The following is a 20,924-nucleotide window of genomic DNA, read 5'->3' as shown; positions in this document are numbered from 1 at the left end:
CTTGGGAAACAATTGGTGACAATGCACAGTAACACAACTCTTCTGGCAAACAATGTACCACTGAAAAAAAGAACCATACTATGCTCATAGTCCTTGACCCACAAACCCCACATAACATAGTATATATCTTGAGACTTTTTTAAAAATCCCATTCTTTTTTTTTTCAAGAAAGTCAAAAGATGAAAAAAAGTTTATAAATATAATTTTAACAACAAATTATAAGCAATCTAAAGATCCAAAAGCTAGAAGCGTAAGTTAGTCAGAATGTGTTTTAAAACATCACTTTTTTAAAAATCAGCAATCATATATTAATAAAGATTAGAAAAGACCAAAAGAAACTAAAGCAGTTGGATTTTTATTTTGAGAAATGTTTAAATATTTTTTTATTCTCATTTAAAGTTGAACAGTTCAACTTTAACAGTAAGAGAATTATTAGATCCTTACAGCAATAAAAGCAGTAGCAATTTTTCCAAAGAGACATATAGATTTAAGGTAGTAATTTTACAGTGGGGTCAGAAAGTCTCACCTGTCCGTCAATAAACTCAATATATCACATGTACAAGCACTGACCATGCTCCATTCCACTTACGTTACATCAGCTATGACCGTTGCTATTAAACATCCAAGTGATTATCCTCAAATGACCAAAAGGAAAAAAATATCAAATTTTCAACTATACACACGTTTAAAACATTAAAAATAAAAATTACCTTTCTTCTTTGTCCAATGTTTTCTTCTCTGCCGCAGTGACTTTTTTAGGTGGTACAGGAGGGGTCACTTTTCTACATATCTCTTCAATGATGCGTTTGTTCATTCTACTTTGCGACGCAGCTTTTAGTAAAATTCTTTCCACTGCAGTTATACCATCTCCATGACTGTATTTAGGAATTTCTGGTTGGATTAAAATTTCTATGTCATCAAGCCAAGGAGGATAGTAGGAGTTTTGTTTTCCTGAGAGTTTGTGGTGAAGTTTAATTAGCAAAGACAATATGCTTTCTTTAATTTCCAAAATGGCTGTAGTTAACTGTGGAGCTGAGCCAGGAGCAGACCATTTACTTGAAGTTTTGGGACGAACCACCTGATTTGCTTCACTGCTACTGCGATTGATGATTTCCTGAAATTTCTTTCTACGTTCTGCTACTAAACTGAAAACTTGAGCTGTACCAGAATTCTACCATTAAAAAAGAGAAACAAAGAAAAATCAAGAGAAGTTATTTAGCATCATTTTAAAAACATACTAGTACTACATTTTCCAAAGGGAATGCTCAGTTTCATAAAAAGATTTATTCAACAGATTTGCTCTTTAAATAATTCTGTCCCTTGACCTATCTCTCTCAAATATATTTAATCCCACTCAATCTGGAAAGAGTTATAAGGAGATCATCAGCAGTAACACCTCCTTTTCAACCTCCCGAAAACAGACAAAACTTAAGTAGTATCTACAGCCATATGAAAGAGAATCATAAACTAAATTATTCATTAGTTTAAAGGAGGAAAGGCTGTTCTGGTCAGCATTCATGAAGAATAGGGTACTCTTTAGTAACTTCTGGAAGACTGCTACAGTTTCCAGTTAAGAAAATTATAAATTCGTTTTTTAAAAAATTTTCTAAGCTAACAAACATGAACTAGTAATTAATTTCACTTTTAAGGAACTTTAAAGTTTGAAAATTCTAACATAAATGCTTAAAGTTACTAAACTGAAATATAAGAATGAAAAAATCAAACTGTTTCATATTTTAATATGAAATTTAATTTGTTTTATTAAATTTTAATATGAAATTAAAACTGATTTGTGATTTGTTTTTTATTTGTTTTTGGTTTGTCGGTCAAGGACTATGATTTGTTTTCTGAACAGTTTTTTTTTTTAACTAAGTATTTTCCTCATTAATTTAAATTCTAAAAAGCTTTTTTGCTAAAGCAATCAAACTGCACCAGGGCTCTTAGAAAACATCTTTTTTTTTTTTTGAGACGGAGTCTCGCGCTGTGTCACCCAGGCTGGAGTGCAGTGGCGCGATCTCGGCTCACTGCAAGCTCCGCCTCCCAGGTTCACGCCATTCTCCTGCCTCAGCCTCCGAGTAGCTGGGACTACAGGCGCCGGCCACCACGCCCGGCTAGTTTTTTGTATTTTTTTAGTAGAGACGGGGTTTCACCATGTTAGCCAGGATGGTCTCGATCTCCTGACCTCGTGATCCACCCGCCTCGGCCTCCCAAAGTGCTGGGATTACAGGCTTGAGCCACCGCGCCCGGCAGAAAACATCTTTTAATTAAGATATGAATCAGTTTAATGAATTTATTTTTTAAAAAGCAAGCATAGAAAGGATGCTCTAATATCAGATGAGCTTTTGTGAGTCAAATGACAGTATACACTATTTTTTAACATCGAAGCTGTTTTTTAAAGTACTCTCTACCAGCATTAGAGGCAAAAGCCTCTTTAGAGGTTCCAGTTTTTGCTTACAGCGAAAATACGTTGTCAAAGACCAAGAAAGCTCCTACAAATAGACTCTACTATAAGAAATGTCTGATTCAATGTTCTCTACTGACAAAAATCTAGGCTGGGAAGACTAAAACTGCTTAAGTTTAGTTACTTAAAATGTCATTTCAAGATTTTTCATTACTGCTTTTTAAAAATTAACTTACATGCAATGAGAGCACTGATTTTCAAAATGAGTCCAAAGCCAGAACATACAGAATTTAAGACTTCATAGGCTTAGTTTATCAAAGTTAATTAATTGCCATAGAAGCAAAAAAAAGTTATTTGCAAATGAGCATGCTGCTAGCAATTAAATTTATTTTAATTTAGAAAATATCCAAGTCATTTTTAAGAAGTTAGTAGTATAGTGGCAATGCTAAATGTAAAGAGACTCAAATATGCTACCTATAATTGGTCCAAAATACTTCGAACACTAATAAGAAAATACTCAGTGTTATTTTTAAGCTCAATATAAATTTTCTTTAATATTAAGCTTAAATCACTTTGTCAAAAAAAAACCACACACAAATCCAAGAAACTTTCTTTTAAATTTAACCATATTAATTAAACACCCATACACACACAAATACTTCAAAGCAGTTTTTCCCCATTTCCAGTTAAAGCCATGTTGCTAGTTAATGCAAATATCATACACATCTACCTCTCTTTGAAGAACTTTAGGCCGTCGTGAACTCTGGCAGATTAAGGGAAAAAGACTGATAAGGTAGAAGTTGCATAGATATATCAGAGGAAATAAAAAACAATTTAAAGTTATCTGCAACCACTTTTTTTTTCTTTTCGATATCATAGGAACAGTATATCCCAACATAACATACATAACATAAAGCTTTTCCTTATTTTCTTTCTTACGTTTACACTTACTTGAAAGGAACCCAAGTTATCAGAGCTAGTACTTGCAGGTGAGTCTCTCTTCACTTCAGGCGCAGTCTCTGGAACTCTTACTCTAACATAGTTTATAAAGTGTCGCATGTTTGACACTAAGTTACTGCCAGGAAACCAACTGTCATGACAACGTTCTGGTCCACCCACGGATGCCTAAAAAAAAAAAAAAAAAAAAAAAAAAAGAATATCAAATCTTGCCACGTCAGGTCCAAGGTACAATGGAGATGTAACAAGCCCCCAAAAATCATCCATTGCCTATCATAATCCTGGATCCTTTACTGTCTCATCCACAAATTATAGAGTGAATAAATTTGAATAAAACCAAATTCAGACAAAAAAATGTAGTAATAAATTACTCAATACCAATATGGGTAAGTCCGATGGAATCAGCTAAACATCTGACTTAAAATACATTTTTAAATACATTTTTCAATCTAGAATACTGAACATTACAGAATATTCATCCTCACCCATTAGTAATACAAATAATGCTAATTTGGACTAATTTGGAGGAAACTGAAAAATCAACCAAAGGTATGACCTAATCATAGAGGAATCTTTATAACCTTTTAACATCTATGAAAGAACATATGTTGATTCAACTTGGACTACAAAGAACTACAAAGTGGTTTCTTTAACTTGTTTTTTGCAATTATTATGTTGTGTTACATTTTGTCATTTAGGAGGGAAGAGATGAGGAGAATCTTACACATTAGTGAAACTAATTTGTAGTAACAATTGCTTTTATGGACACAATACTTCTAAAGTCCTGAAACAAATTAACAACTTTTACTCTTAAGTACTTTAAACATTCTCCCATATAACAATATTCATGCCATTACCTTAAAACCTTTACAGAAAGAATTTGCTACTCAAAAATAATCCCTAATCAAATTATTAGAATTTTTGGAGCTAAGCCCTAACTTCAGTTTTACTGATTATTTATTGATTACTGGTAATTTTTTGCCAATAATCAATATTCTTAGCATAACACCAAAAATGCATTAAACACTTTTATTAATTTTTGTGATAGGAATTATAAATTTCAAATTCAGTAATTCCATAATAGAATTTAATGCATCAATTAAGGCCCTAAAAAACTGTACGTATCTGAAGATCCCAAAGGGCCTTTTCCAGTAATTCTTTAAAAGATCTTATGAGTCTGATGAAAACATAAATATACCTCAAGATGAATCCATAAATACATTTTACTAAGGCATGTCATAACTAGCAAAAATATAACATGTCTGGTTTGGCAACAATTGGTTGGAGCCAGATAGGGACTGCCTATCTAAAAATTTTAAATTACAAAAAACTACTTACCTCTTCATCTGATTCTTCTTCAGCAGAATTTTCGAGTCCTAATTCAATCAGATACAAAACCATGCAGAGTACATGTTCTGACAGATTTTGATGATCCATCAAAATCTTTAAAAAGGGAAGAAAATGCCTCATAATTACTTTTTTCCACAAAATGTATTTCATTTAGAGATCCAAAAATATTTTACTGTTATAGACGAAAAGTACTTTAAGTAATATCTAGAAATACCAGTTCACAAATTTTCTAAAGGTTATGTCAGAGAGTCCACTAAAATAAATTCATATGAATGTAAGTATTTAATAAAATAAATTAATAAGAATATTTTTATATCCTAATTTGCTGACACTCTTCTCTTGATGACAAGGCCATCAGATAAATAAGTTTACTAAATAGGATAATTCAAGCAAATGTGTTTAGCACAGCACCTGGCATATAACTGGAAGCACAATAAATGTTTATGGTGCATTAATGTTCTTAAAAACATGTCTCTGAAATTAAAGTTCTGAGCCTCTGAGTATTTTGAGTAGCTATATTCATATGTATGTCAGTGTGTGATTTACATGTAGGAGAAAGGTAGAAGGAATTCAAGCGGTTAGTAAAGAGGCTTCTCTGAAGAAAATTTGATAAATCTGACCTATGGATTACTCAATGCAAACCTTATGCATCTTGCACAGGGTTTCTGGGCTACCTACATCAATCACTCATTCACTATGATATAACAGACCACTAACCAGAAGATATCTAAAATACTACAAGTAACAAAATGGCCTGGCAGCTATCATCTTGTCCTCATTATAAAAGTCATCTGGCCAAATGATGGAAAGGACAAAAGGAAGAAATTCTGTAGGGAATGGCAGTTTTAATTGTGGGCAAGATAGCAGAGAGCAAAAAAGAGGACAGGATAAGCTGAGCCTCACAGAAGCTGCCCAAATGGCTGAGGCGACTTGGAAAGGAGGTCTTAATCGCTTAAGACCTAATCTACTACAACTAAAGAATAGAGACTTTCAAGTCACTGACTCTTCTCATGTTTTTCTGACTATTCAGAGGGCTTCTCTGTTCATCTGTTGTGTGGCACAGTGAAGAGCACAGGCATTCAAAACCTTTTAAAAACCAGATTTTTAAACAAATTTCTGTCTATTCCTAGTTGACCTTCAGCAACAGACTTTGGTCTTAGTTTTCTTATCTCTAAAGTTGAAATTATAGAGCCCCTCCTAGCACTTTCACTTGTCCCATCTCCATCCAAAAAAAAAAACCAAAAATAAGAAAGAAAAATAAAAATGGAATTAAAGCCCAGAATTGTTGTAAGGATTGCATGGGTTAATATCTGTCATTTGTTTTGTGTAGTGTCTAGCAATGTGTGTTCAACAAATAGTGAGTGAGTGGTGCCAACGATGTGAGGAGCAGAAGCAGCAGCAGGAGGAGACTGAAGGCTGGGAGACCACAGAAGTCATCCTTTCTGATCCACTATGTTATGGAGAGAAAACCAAGGCCCAGCCACACAACCAGTTAGCTAGTGTAAGCAACACTAGAACGCAGACCTCAGACTCCCAGGCCACTGACTATCATTACTATACTATCTCCTCCTGACAAATAAAACATTACCAGCTAAATTCAATTAAATTTTGACTTCAAAGTTTGTGGCATTACAGCTTTAACTGAATAACTTAAGAGCTAAGGAGGAAAAAAATCCCTCTATTAGGTACTTCAAAAAAAAAAAAAGAAAGAAAAATGATGTTTCCAGGCAGTTTTATTTTGACACTAAACACGTCAGAGGATAAAGGTGGTTTACTAAAATTGATTTTTAGAAAGTTGATTTGCCAACGTAATGTCAATGGAGAATTTTATTATTAGTAGTAGTAAAATCAAGAAAGCTATTTTAAAGTTGAGATTTCAAGAGTTCATTTATGATAGTCTTGTAACAACTAAAACATTGTCTTTTTATTTTTCATAAAATACTATTTGTACATTTAGCATACGAAAACATTGAAACATATAACTTGAAAGAGCATAATAATTTGCCATAAGGTTTCCTTAAATTTTCATGAATTGTCACTTATTAATTATTACTTATAACAGTACTTAGCTTCCCCATCTGAACTAGTTATTTAACCTCTAAAACTCAATTTCATATCTGAAAAAGGAGAATAACAACAGAACTTTCACTCATAAGGATTTTTGCTAGCTTAAGCAAAATAACGTCTACAAGTATATATAAAGCATTTCAAACAAAATCTGGCACTAAGTAAACATTCGAAGACTGTCCATTATTTGTAAAACAAATACAAATATCTTTTCAGTACAAAAAGATATTCTACATTTTTTAATAAAGAAAAAGAACATTTTAAATCAATTACTGAATAACCCTCTTGGAAGTTAATGAAAATAAACCACCCAAGGTGTTTTTTGAGGCACCTGTCCAAAATCATAACAGGAAAACTTTAGAAACAAGTACAATGAAAAATTGGTCATGGGTGGAGTTGAAAGAAAAGTATAGAAATTTAAAAGTATTATTTCATTATAAGATTAAGAAAAAAACTAAAATTCCTACCTAACTAAATATATACTTTCTTAAACAATGTGTTAAATGATTGTACATAGTAATTGGAAATTTGTATAAATATTCTTATGAATTTCTCTTAACTTTTAATTTTTCAAATTATAACTACGAAGAGGAACAAGAGGTTTTCTTTGTATCTACCTGCATAACATTTATCATGTCTATATAGTTATTTTCTTTTTTCTTTCATCTTTCTTTCCTCCACCCCCGAGATGGAGTCCTGCTATGTCACCCAGGCTGGAGTGCAGTGGCACGATCTGGGGTCACTGCAACCTGCACCTCCCAGGTTCAAGCAATTCTCCTGCCTCAGCCTCCCGAGAAGTTGGGATTAAAGGCGCCCACCACCATACCCATCTAATTTTTGTAGTTTTAGTAGAGACGCGGTTTCACCATGTTGGCCAGGCTGGTCTCGAACTCCTGACCTCGAGATCTGCCCACCTTAGCCTCCCAAAGTGCCGGGATTACAGGCATAAGCCACTGCACCCAGACTTTTTTCATCTTTCATGCAGATGAGATTATAAAAATCCCTATTATATACACACATACATACTATACAATATTATGTTTCATACAAGTTTTTGAGTACACAATTAATGTTAGTCAAATAAATCTGTTTTACGTGAGAAGATCCCAAAATAAAACAAATTTTAGATAACAAGAAAGTAAATGCATCATCTTGTGAGTTCCTAAGATGTTTATCAAAAACAATTTTTGATCTTGCCACATAGAAACCACACTCAAATCCTTCCACGTCACTTTCCTAATTAGAGGAAAAAAGCAAAAAGAACCACCCCAACCTAAGATTCACTGGCTCACATAACTGCCATTCTAGTTTTGTCATTTTAGTGGGTTCTGATGGTTGTTTGGTCCCTGTAGCTCATTCCACACCTCTTGTAGTTCCATGGTATTTCACTTATTGTTCTGCAGAAGCCATAAATACATATTTTTATCTGTAGCTAGATAAGATAAATAGTTTCTCACAAAGAATGCTGTAGCTATTCTGTTATATTCAACTTGGATTTCAAATATATGTGATTATAACATATCTTCATACATCTTAAATGTATAAACACACTTTGCTTTATAAGTGGTACTTTTATGTAAATATTATCCTAAAGGATTATTATTTGAAAATAATTCTAAACTTAGTCTTTCTATTCAAATTACTACTGTACCTTGTAAAGCAGAGTGAATAGCACAATGTGTAAAGTTTTACAGTGCAAAAGTCTCATGAGACCTTTATAGCTAGGATGGAGTGATGTCCTTTTCTTATAGGGAGGCCAGGGATTTCCAGGAAATTTTCCGCTCTGTTTTAAACTGTAAAAAAAAAAACAAAACTAGAATTAGATGATAGCCTCAAAATCAAACTGTGGTTTATTGTAATTTATAGACACCAATTTCTGCCACAATGTTTTATGCAGTGCTATTTTTAATCAAATTGCTTAAAATGCCAAAGAGGTTTCTATTCTCTATACAATGAACATTACTATTTCTTTTCCTAATGGCTAAAAATGAGTAAAGAGAGCTAAGCTGAATATTAAAAAATACATAAACTTTAAAGTGCTAACAAAGAGAAATGAACAGAAAGAATACAGATGAAGTACTCAGCAAAGAAATTTCCAGCTGTAACAATTAAGCAAAATAGATGACCTGAAAATTCTCCCACTACCAATGGTTGGAAAAGCTGGATAAAATATAAATATAATCTTTTGAATGCATATTTGAGCTCACACAAAAAAAGTGGAATTCTCCAGTTACTAAAGTCCTTGAGCAAACAGATCACAAGGTGTGTTGGGCTCACACAAGACTCAGAGACAGAACTGAGATCCCACCTAAAGCTAAGACCCTTGAAAGGCTTTACCCTCATTGAAAGAATAACTCATAAGGAGAATGAATTAGCTTGTCTGTCTCTTCTGGGATGTAAGAACAACAAGTTCCCCAAGAAGATAATTATGAACTTGTATGCAAATACAGTAGGCCCCTCTTATCTTCAGGGAACATGTTCCAAAGCCCCCAGTAGATGCCTGAAAATAAGGATAGTACCAAACTCTCTATATACTATGTTTTCCTACACATACATACCTATGATAAAGGTTAATTTATAAATTAGACACAATAAGAGACTAACAACAGTAAGTGATAACAGATTACAACAATATACTGTAATAAAAGTTAGGTGAATGTGTACATGCTTTCTCTCTCAAAATACCTTATGTATAGTAGTCCCCCTTATACCTAGTTTCACTTTCCACAGTTTCAGTTACCCATGGTCAACCACGGTCAGAAAATATTAAATGAAAATCTCCAGAAATAATTCATACGTTTCAGTTGTATGCCATTCAGATTATTGTTACAATTCTTCTATTTTACCTTTAGTTATTACTGTTTATCTCTAATTAGTATTATCTATCTAATACTATGATAAAGTAAGCTTTATCATAGGTATGTATTGTAGGAGAAAAACATAGTAGATATAGGGTTGGATACCATCTCTCATTTCAAGCATCTACTGTGGGTCTTGGAACATGTCCCAAGGATAAGAGGGGGACCACTGTACTATACTCACTCTTGTTCTTCTTGTGATGATGTGAGATGATAAAATGCCTACGTGATGAGATGAAGTGAAGTGAATGATGGTAAGCACTGTGACATGGCATCAGGCTACTAATGACCTTCTGACAATATGTCATCAGAAGGAGGAACATCTGCTTCAGGTGATCTTGAATCATCAGGCCATGACAATGTGATGGCTGGATGTCAGGAGCAGACAATGTCAATAACTAACAAGCAAGTAGTATATACAGCATGGTACACTGGACTAAGCAACAAATCATATTCCAGGTGGGACAGAGCAAGATGGCACAAGAATTCATCACCCTGCTTACAATGGCATATAATTTAAAATTTATAAGTTATTTATTTCTGGAATTTTCCATTTAATATTTTTGGACAGCCATTGGCTATAGGTAACTATGCTCTTAGAAATTCAGAAGCCATTAAAAATCATAACAGAAAACTTTAAAGCCTAAACTATATAGAAAAAGTTGTGGGCCACAACCAAAGTAGTGCTTAGAAGGAAATACATAGCCTTAAAATCCATATGTTTGTGAAAAAATCAACAACTAAGCATCCAAATTATAGTTAATAATAATGTATATTTCAAAATAGCTAGAAGAACTGTAATGTTCCCAACATAAAAAAAAAGATAGGCCGGGCGCGGTGGCTCAAGCCTGTAATCCCAGCACTTTGGGAGGCCGAGACAGGCGGATCACGAGGTCAGGAGATCGAGACCATCCTGGTTAACACGGTGAAACCCCGTCTCTACTAAAAAATACAAAAAAAACTAGCCGGGCGAAGTGGCGGGCGCCTGTAGTCCCAGCTACTCGGGAGGCTGAGGCAGGAGAATGGCGTGTACCCAGGAGGCGGAGCTTGCAGTGAGCTGAGATCCGGCCACTGCACTCCAGCCTGGGCGACAGAGCATGACTCCGTCTCAAAAAAAAAAAAAAAAAAAGATAAATGTTTGAGATGATGAATATCCCAATTTCCCTGATTTGATCATTACACACTGTACACATGTATGAAACTATCAGAGAAGTATCTTCAAATACTGTGTAAAAGGTAATATTAAGGCTAAGATATATCAACTAAAAATATTTTTTAAATATATAACAATAAAAATTAAATAGGAGTAATTAAAAATGAAAATCAAATGCACTAAAACAACAACAACAACAACTGAGTATCCAAGAAAAGGAACAAAGACAATCCAAACTAAATTGCAAGAAGACAATAATGGCCTGGCATAGTGGCTCACATCTGTAATCCCAGCACTCTGGAAGGCCAAGGCAAGCAGATCGCTTTGAGCTCAGTAGTTCAAGACCAGCCTGGGCAGCATGGTGAAACTCTGTCTCTACAAAAAATACAAAAATTAGCCAAGCATGGTGATGCACCCCTGTAATCCCAGCTACTCAGGAAGTTGAGGTGGGAGGATCGCTTGAGCCCAGCAGTTAAAAGGCTACAGTGAGCCAAGATTGCACCACTACACATCAGCCTGGAAGACAGAGTGAGACTGTCTCAAAAAAGGGAAAAAAAAAGGCCTGGCATGAGGGCTCACACCTGTAATACCAGCACTCTGGGAGACTGAGGAGGGCGGATCACGAGGTCAGGAGATCGAGGCCATCCTGGCTAACATGGTGAAGCCCCGTCTCTCCTAAAAAAAAATACAAAAAATTAGCTGGGCGTGCTGGCAGGTGCCTGTAGTCCCAGCTATTCAGGAGGCTGAGGCAGGAGAATGGTGTAAACCCGGGAGGCGGAGATTGCAGTGAGCAGAGATCGCACCACTGCACTCCAGCCTGGGCGACAGGGTGAGACTCCAACTCAAAAAAAAAAAAAAAAAAAAGATAATAAGTAATACAGAAAAAAAAGAATGAAATAGAAAATGAGGGTGGGAGGAGAGAGACAATCAAAAGTTGGTTCTTAGAAAGCATAATAAAACTGATCATCATCTGCTATGACACCTAATTCAAAATAAGAAATAGCAAACACACATAAATAACAGGAATAAAAACACAGGGAAGTTTTTTTAATCATTAAGTATAAACTTAAAGATTTCTTAGAAAAATATAACTTAGCAATTTTTTTTCAAGAAATAACCTAAGCAAGCCTATAACCTTTAAAGAAAGTGAATGTGTATTTTTAAGTTATCCACAAAAAAAGAAAAGATTGTATGAGGCCCAGGTTGTTGAACAGGCAAGGTCCATTAAAACTCAAAGAAACACCACATGAATAAGAATGAAGTTGGACCACTACCTCACAGCATACATAAACACTAACTCAAAATCAATCAGAGAATTTGATGTAAAAGCTTCAGCTGTAGTTTTATATTTTTAAGCATAAAACTCTGAGAAAAACATAGGTTTAGCTATTTGTGACCTTGATTTAGGCAACAGACAGGAAAATTAAATTAATTTAGGCGATAAACAGAGAAATTAAAGAAAAAAACTGAAATTCATCAAAATTTAAAACATTTGTGACTCAAAGGACACTTTCAAATAAGTGAAAAAGACAATCCACAGAATGGCGGAAAACATGCACAGACGGGGCGCCATAGCTCATGCCTGTAATCCCAACACTTTGGGAGGCTGAGCAGGCAGACCACTTAAGCCGCAGAGATCAAACCAGCCTCGGCAACACATGTAGAGACCCCATCTCTACAAAAAATTCAAAAATTAGTCATGTGTGGTGGCACATGCCTGTAGTCCCAGCTACTCGGGAGGCCACTCAGGATCACCTGAGCCTGGAGAGGCTCAAAGCTGCAGAGAATTGTGATCATGCCACCAGTCTGAGCAACAGAGTGACATTGTCTTTAAAAAAAAAAAAAAAAAAAGGAGAAAGAAATGAAAACATTTGCAAATCATATACCTGATAAGTCTAGTATTCAGAAAATATAAAGAGGTCTTAAAACTCAATAATAAAAAGTGCAATTAAAAAATAAACAACAAAATTGGCAGCACCTGGTACCTTTACAACTGGAGGTGGGAAGGCAGGGGGTTAAAATAAGGAGGATTGGATGAAAACTGCCTTTCCACCACTGAAACAGAATTTTGGCTACAGAACTCATCTCTGGGGAGGATAAAATAGCAAGTACAACTGAGGGTATAAGGAGGAAAGATTAAAGTCGTCATATGCATATTTGACTCAGAGTCCCTAGGCCTTGTCTCCCAGTCGGTTCACGGAATAATAGCAGCCATACCATTACCTCTGGGCAGTATCTCAGGATACTTCCCTGAGGAATCTGACTAGGCCAAAAAGAAAGATCTAACACAAGTGTTTCTCAACAAACCTGCCTACCCAAATCACCCTATATTAAAATTCAGAATCTACAAGTTCCGACAATGCACTCAAGAGCTCTTAATAACAAGCAGTCAACATTGTCAGACATCTGGGGAATGCCTCTAACTCGAAAGCTAGAGACTGAATAATAGAAAATGCACCTTAGAGGAAACAAATACTATATAGAATGAAGAAAAAAAAATCTTAAAAATAAGAAAACTATCATTAATATATCAGAGAAATAAGCTGTACCTATGATTATGAAGATGCTATAAAATTAACTTTGCAATTTAAAAAACTGGTTTCTGGGCCAGGCGCGGTGGCTGCTGCCTGCAATCCCAGCACTTTGGGAGGCCGAGGCAGGCGGATCACCTGAGGTCAGGAGTTCGAGACCAGCCTGACCAACATGGAGAAACTCCGTCTCTACTAAAAATACAAAATTAGCCGGGCATGGTAGACACATGCCTGTAATCCCAGCTACTTGGGAGGCTGAGGTGGAAGAATTGCTTGAATCCGAGAGGCAGAGGTTCCAGTGAGCCGAGATCGCGCCATTGCACTCCAACCTGGGCAACAAAAGTGAAACTCTCTCAAAAAAATAAAAATAAATTAAAAATAAATTTAAAAATTAGTTTGTATATAATACTACAGTGACAACATATAAATGTAATTTTCAAAATGATCGCAATAGCCATGATGAAATACTTCAACTATTCTATTTCATTTAGCATTAAAAAAGCAATTTTTAATTTTACTTTGTCTCTTTGTTTGCTTTAAGCAGTAACCACTAAATATGTGGCACCTAGATTAATAAATTGTTGCAAAATAAAGGTTATACATTTGTTGAAGGCCTGAGTAATACATCATTTTGACTGCTCTTTTCAAAAGCATTAATAGAATAATGCAAAGGAAATGCTATATGACAGAAAAAAATTACTTAAGTGACTCACACCAACACGTAATTTTTGACTAGTTTGAGACAAAAATGACATACATAAAACTCATACATCATACTTTCAAACACGGGGCAGCAGTCATTAACCTTCAAAATGGGAGACAAGAGGCAACAGAAATACAAGAAATTACATATTTTTAAAAATGTACTTTTCAGTTGAATTTAAAACAGATGCTTTACGAAATCATTTCTATCTTTGGAAATGGCCTAGCTCATAGTTCTAACAACACTGCCACTGTCAGACATATTTCACCAGGAACACTGGTTCATATCTATAATCCTAGCACTATGGGAAGCTGAGACAGGAAGATCACTTGAGACTAAGAGTTCAAGACTAGCCTGGGCAATATAGCAAGAACCCACCTCTACAAAAAACTTCTAAACAATCTAGCCAGGCATGGTGGTGCACCTGTAGTCCTAGCTACTCAGGAGGGTAAGATGGGAAGATCACTTGAGTCCAGAAGTTGGAAGCTGCAGTGGGCTATGATCACGCCACTGCACTCCAGCCTGGGTGACAAAGTGAGACCCTGTCTCAAAAACAAACAAAAAAAAAACAGACATATTTTCACTGACCTTCTCTGAGCCACAATGTCTTCATATATAAAATATAACACTGAAATGATGGTTTTCCAACTGTTGGTTTGCTTTGTTGTTGTTATCTCGTTTTTGTTTTCTTTTTAAGAGCTGAATGCCCACTCGGGGATACTTGGAAGGGAGAAAGGGAAGCAGGATGAGCCACTTCCACTCTCTTAAGCCTCTTCTTGTTGTTGCCCAACCCTGTCTTCCAGTGAAGGCCCACAAGACACTTTTATAGAACCTGGACTAGATTTTAAAGGCCGTTTCCAGCAATAAGAGCCTAAAATTCTAAGCATCTAAGCATCACATAGAGCAAATGGCTTACTTTCACTTAAACTCTCAGCACAAAAACTGAAAGAAATCTACTTTTCATTCATTTAACAAATATTTACTGGTTGCCTTTAAAGTGCCTGGCACAGAGCTAAATTGTGAGAACACAAAAGTTTAAATTTATCTGACCATTTTTCATTTTAATTTGCAAGATGACCTCCAAAAGGTCATCTTGCAAATAAAAAAAGATCCCTCCCAGTATAATCAGTTAAGCCACTTTTTGTCCCTTAAAACTAAAAAGCAGATGAAAATAATCAATAGCAAACAAATCGGCCAGGCATGGTGGCTCATGCCTGTAATCCCAACACTTTGGGAGGCCGAGGTCGGCGGATTATCTGAGGTCAGGAGTTCAAGATCAGCCTGGAAAACATGGTGAAACCCCATCTCTATTAAAAATACTAAAGTTAGCTAGGCATGGTGGTGGGTGCCTGTAATCCCAGCTACTCAGGAGGCTGAGGCAGAAGAATCACTTGAGCTCAGGAGGCGGAGGTTGCAGTGAGCCGGGATCGTGCCACTGCACTCCAGCCTGGGTGACAGAGTGAGACTCTGTCTCTATAAAATGAAATAAATTAAAATAAAATAAGATAAAATAAATAAAATAGCAAACAAATCCTAGAGTTTAGGGTTATCTTCCCACTTGTGCTGAAACAATAACTGAAACAGTCAATTGTACAGTCAAATATACAACAAATAAAAGACACTGCATAAAGGAAGCAGGTATTATCGTTTCACATACAAAATAAATCACAAAAATTTTAAGTTTTACATAATTATGTAACCAATGCATTTCTTTTTTTTTTTTTTTTGAGGTAGAGTCTCACTCTGTCTCCCAGGCTGGAGAGTGGCATGATCTCAGCTCACTGCAAGCTCCACCTCCCGCGTTCACGCCATTCTCCCGCCTCAGCCTCCTGAGTAGCTGGGACTACAGGTGCCCACCACCACGCCCGGCTAATTTTGTTTTTGTATTTTTAGTAGAGACGGGGTTTCACCGTGTTAGCCAGGATGGTCTCAATCTCCTGACATAGCGATCTGCCCACCTGACCTCCCAAAATGCTGGGATTACAGGTGTGAGCCACCGCGCCCAGCAGTAACCAATGCATTTCTACAAGGATATGGTATTTATTTTACATACACAGAAGTTATCACACAAATAGGTTGCACGTAAAATTTCAAAGAGTATTTTAAAAGATAATGGTTAAAAGGTTTTAGTCTAAAGCTAAAAAGTTTGTAATCTGCTATTACTGCTTTGAGTACATTATTTCTTTTAAAACATAGATTTTCAAACTGCTAAGAAACATCACAGTGGTTCAGAAATGTTTCTGTTTTGTTTTACTGTGAAACAGGGGTCTCATTCTGTTTCCAGGCTAGAATCCACTGGCATGATCACAGCTTACTGCAGCCTTGACCTCCCAGGCTCAAGCAATTCTCCTGCCTCAGCCTCCCGAGTAACTGGGACTACAGGCATGCACCACCAGGCCCAGCTAATTTTTGTATCTTTCGAAAAGATGGGGTTTCACCATGTTCCCCAGGCTGGTCTTGAACGCCTAGGCTCAAGTGATCCACCTGCCTTGGCCTTCTAAAAACTGCTAGGATTACAGATGTGAGTCACTGCACCCAGCCTGTTCAGAAATATTTCTAAGAAGCTATAAAGAAATTGTACAAGAACTCAAAAGCCAAATAGAGGAAACAAGAGAATGAGGGAAAATAGAGAACAAAATAAGAAAGTGAAAAAACTGATAAAAACAGCTTTGGGAATATGGTTTTATCTGACTATGTGAAATAGTTATAAATCAAAATATGATACAGATCTAAACGATATAAAACAGATCCCAAAACACAGGATACTTGGAAACAGAAAAAGTATACCTATGTATCAATATGGGTCTAAACCAGGTTTCTCAACCTAGGCACTAACGACATTAAGGGAATTCTTGGTAGAGGTGGTAGAACTGGCCTTTACTAGATGTCAGTGGCAACCCTACTAGTCTTCAGACAACGCCAAATATCATCCCTACTTAAGAACCACTGTTCTAAATGAAAGAAATAAACTGCTCAGAGCTAAAAGTTTGCTAAGTGAAAAATCAAACAATTATATTTTCCTTACAGAGTACCTGGCATATAACAAGCATTCAATAAATGTGTACTGTTAAATAAAATTTCCCCTTTAAAACTGATTGCATTATTTAATGATTCCTTCAAAGCTTTGAAAGTTTCAGCCCAATCTCAGTCCAAATTTCTAGTAACTACAAAGTAAAAGAGAATAAAATTTACTTAATTCTTATACATTCAAAACAACTAACCGTCACCACTACCCTGAAAAAAAGGCAGAGCCATTTAAGACCGGTGTTTATGAAGTCTCAGTTAGGTTTTCCATGCAAATACTTTTTCCCAATTTTCTTCATTTTTCAATTTTTCAACAGGAATTACTCAAATTTATTTATTCAACAAATATATTATGAATACCTACTAAGTGCCAGCATTGAGATAAGTATTAAAGATGTAGAAGAGATACAGAGATAAAAATATCTTCCCTCAAGGAGCTAAGAGTTTAGTAAGATTACAAGCAAATTTTTACAAAACTACATGAAAAGCAGAAAAAGAGGGAGTTAAGAAACCAGAGAAAGAGAACCTCAGTCTAATTTCTCCAAGGGTTTAGAGAAAGGGAGAGAGAGATGCTGATGGCTCAACTGGGTTGTTGTCGTCGTTGTTGATTCAAAGATTGTTTTGGTTTTGTTTGGGGGGAGGAAGCAAATTAAAATTCCACATTAAAAACTTTCTTCAGATATTTGTCTGTGATAGGTATTTCTATTACTGCAAAGTCTTGGCAAAAGAGAAGTTTCACTTTGATAGTTATCTGGGTATTAATACTTTCTCAAAATCAAGGACATTTGCATCATTTAAACTTGTTTTTTAAATGTTTAGCTGTAGGAAAGCACAAGTAAAAGATGATATCCTGTGATATTCAGCAATATAATATTAACTATTAAGGTTTTAAAAGAGGTGGAAATAATACATTTACAACAGTCTACAATTTACAATAACATACAAAATTGAATTCTGCATTTAAAAGATATCTTTCAAAATGTTTGTCTTCTGCAGTCATCAATACTGTAAACTATTTTGTTAAATATTTACAAGTAAAATTCATTTTGCTTTGGCTATTTTCCCAGTTGTCACGAACACAGAAATATGTTCACTTATTACAGACACCCATAACCATCTCTGATGTCAGAGAATTCTATTCTCTTAACTTGTGCCTCCTCTACTGGTTCAAAAGTAGAACACCACAAAACCAAGCCTTTAATTCCACTGATGAAACAGCAACTAAGTAAGTTTCTGTTTTTTAAATTTAGTGATCATGTTCTAAATCTATCACATTAACATCAAATTTTGGATAAAGATCTTAACATAAATCTCTGACAGATTATTATTTAAACCTTAAATTATTATTTGCATCTCTAAAGAATGGACATATACTTTAATGAGAGCATATCATATCTGTGTTATAATTGAAATTTTTCCATATAAATATAAAATACTCTGTTATGATGCTAATCAATTTGATGGACTTACAATGCAGTATATCTGTCCATTGCAGACTGCACATCTCTACGGTAAACTGTTCGAAGAATGACCATGACGGGGTCAAACTCTTGATCCCAGACTTCAGCTATTATTCAAAAGAAAGTAGAAACATTGACTTCTCAGAAATAAAATCAATATTTATTGACTTCTTACATTTGTTAAGTATATTTTACATTTGAAAGACAGAACAATTTAATCTGATTATAGTATTTGCCTTAAGAAGCTTGATGCCATGATTACTTTTCTAAGTCAAAAATCACAATTTCATCATCAGGAATGTTCTCTTGAGTTCAGCAAGCACTAAAGAACAAAAGTTTTGTAATACAACAATGCCTCACCAGAAAAGTTTACTTCATTGTTGTTGTTGTTTTTTGCAGGGTGCCAATTAGAAAGAAACACAGCACGTTAAGACCTTTGAGTGTACTTAAAGGCAAGTAGGGTATGCCTCACACCTGCAGTCCCAACTACTTGGGAGGCTTAGGCAGGAGGCTCATCTGAACCCAGGAGTTGGAGGCCAGTCCAGGCAACAAAGCCAGACCTCATTTCCCTTCCAAAAAAAGTATTTAAAAAAAAAAAGTACTTAAAAGTAAAAGCATGAAAACTAGATTTAAAGATTAATGAGGCTGGACACGGTGCCTCATGCCTGTAATCCCAGCACTTTGGGAGTCTGAGGTGGGCAGATCACTTGAGGTCAGTAGTTTGAGACAAGCCTGGCCATCACAGTGAAACCCTGTCTCTACTAAAAATACAAAAATTAGCCAGGCGTGGTGGCACACACCTGTAATCCCAGCTACTTGGGTGGCTGAGGCAGGAGAAACACTTGAACCCAGGAGACAAAGGCTGTAGTGAGCCAAGATCACGCCACTGCACACCAGCCTGAGCAACAGAGACCTACTTTATAAGTCTTTTTTGTTTATAAAAGATTTTCTGCTCCTTTGCTAAAACGGATCACTTGTCTCCTTATTTTCGGCATAATTAGGAACCACTATCCTGTGTGTGGAATGTGTACAACTGATGGTTCACAAGATGATTTTAAGTATTAAGTATATAAAGCTTTTCATTTTAATAATTATGTAATTATTTTTAAATGTGTATTAGAAAATTGTAAGTTGCAAATAAAATTCATGACACCTCACTAATAATCATGCTTAGGATGAGGCAAGGTTTTTTTTAAGTTAACTCATTTTTAAAAAATACTGAAATACTAAGTATATTTCAGTAGAGCGGATATTTAGATGTGGCAAAAACCTAAAGGATGGACTGAGATAATAATTTTAGAAACCACTGACTTAAAAGAATCTCCATACTAGATTAACTTTTTTTCTTTCATTCTTTCTAGCAAAATTCTTAACATTTGAAAACATGATGAGAAGCTTAAGCTTTTCCCTACCCATCCACTATAATTACAACTTTCTAGCACAAGACACTGTTAACCATTGTTAACCACTGCCCCTAGTTTCATGTAACAAGCTATTCATCTTAAAGTATCAGAAGTATGACTTAAAATTCTGAAAACAGTCCTTCACAAAGACCTTCATTAGTATTTCTAGAATCATTTATCATTTTTTTTTTTTTTTTTTGAGACAGATCCTCGCTCTGTCGTCCAGGTTGGAATACAGTGGCGCGATCTCAGCTCACTGCAAGCTCCACCTCCCGGGTTCATGCCATTCTCCTGCCTCAGCCTCCCGAGCAGCTGGGACTACAGGAGCCCGCCACCACGCCCGGCTAATTTTTTGTATTTTTAGTAGAGAATGGGTTTCACCATGTTATCCAGGATGGTCTCGATCTCCTGACCTCGTGATCCACTCGCCTCAGCCTCCCAAAGTGCTGGGATTACAAGCGTGAGCCACTGTGCCCGGCCGTGATCGTCCTTCTCTTTAAAGTCTATTATTCTGCACAATTAACATGCCAAAGCTTTTATTAGAATTGCACAACCTTAGCAATGGAAGAAAACTTTAGTGATTAATTAGTCCAGTGGGCTTCAAATAGTGTTCCATGGAGCTGAATCACCACAGATGTATAACAGGGGTCACTTTAGGAGCAAGTGGATAGCAGGACAGAGGAGAAGCTAAGTTCAACTACCCATACCCACTTTAACAGGAGTAGGCCAGCTTTTGTTGGTTTTATATTAATATAACAAATTCACTTGAGGGTTAGTCCCCGAAACCAGAGGCTTGTTTCAACCACTTTTTAAACGTTTAAAAACTTATTTTATAGATAAGAAGCCAAACCCAAAGATAAAAAACTGGCTGGACACGGCGGTTCACATCCGTAATCCCAGCACTTTGGGAGGCTGAGGCAGGAGGACTGCTTAAGCCCAATATTCGAGACCAGCCTGGGCAACACAGCAAGGCCCTGTCTCTACAAAACACACGAAAATTAGCCAGCATGGTGGTGG

At 35.9% G+C, this 20,924-nt stretch overlaps 1 protein-coding gene across 1 annotated transcript in view; it reads right to left on the bottom strand.

Annotated features, from left to right (window-relative positions):
• Positions 1–20,924, bottom strand: part of UBR3 (ubiquitin protein ligase E3 component n-recognin 3) — a 229,601-nt gene that overhangs the window by 101,055 nt on the left and 107,622 nt on the right. The window contains exons 19-23 of the mRNA XM_025403952.1: positions 18,515–18,611; positions 8,427–8,568; positions 4,697–4,801; positions 3,353–3,526; positions 711–1,171 (exon numbers count right to left, since the gene is read on the bottom strand). Coding sequence (XP_025259737.1) covers positions 711–1,171; positions 3,353–3,526; positions 4,697–4,801; positions 8,427–8,568; positions 18,515–18,611 — 979 coding nt within the window. The remainder of the gene's footprint in view (positions 1–710; positions 1,172–3,352; positions 3,527–4,696; positions 4,802–8,426; positions 8,569–18,514; positions 18,612–20,924) is intronic.

This window comes from Theropithecus gelada, chromosome 12 (assembly GCF_003255815.1).
Source record: "Theropithecus gelada isolate Dixy chromosome 12, Tgel_1.0, whole genome shotgun sequence".
NCBI lineage: Eukaryota > Metazoa > Chordata > Mammalia > Primates > Cercopithecidae > Theropithecus > Theropithecus gelada.
This window is presented reverse-complemented; position numbering and strand designations above follow the sequence as displayed.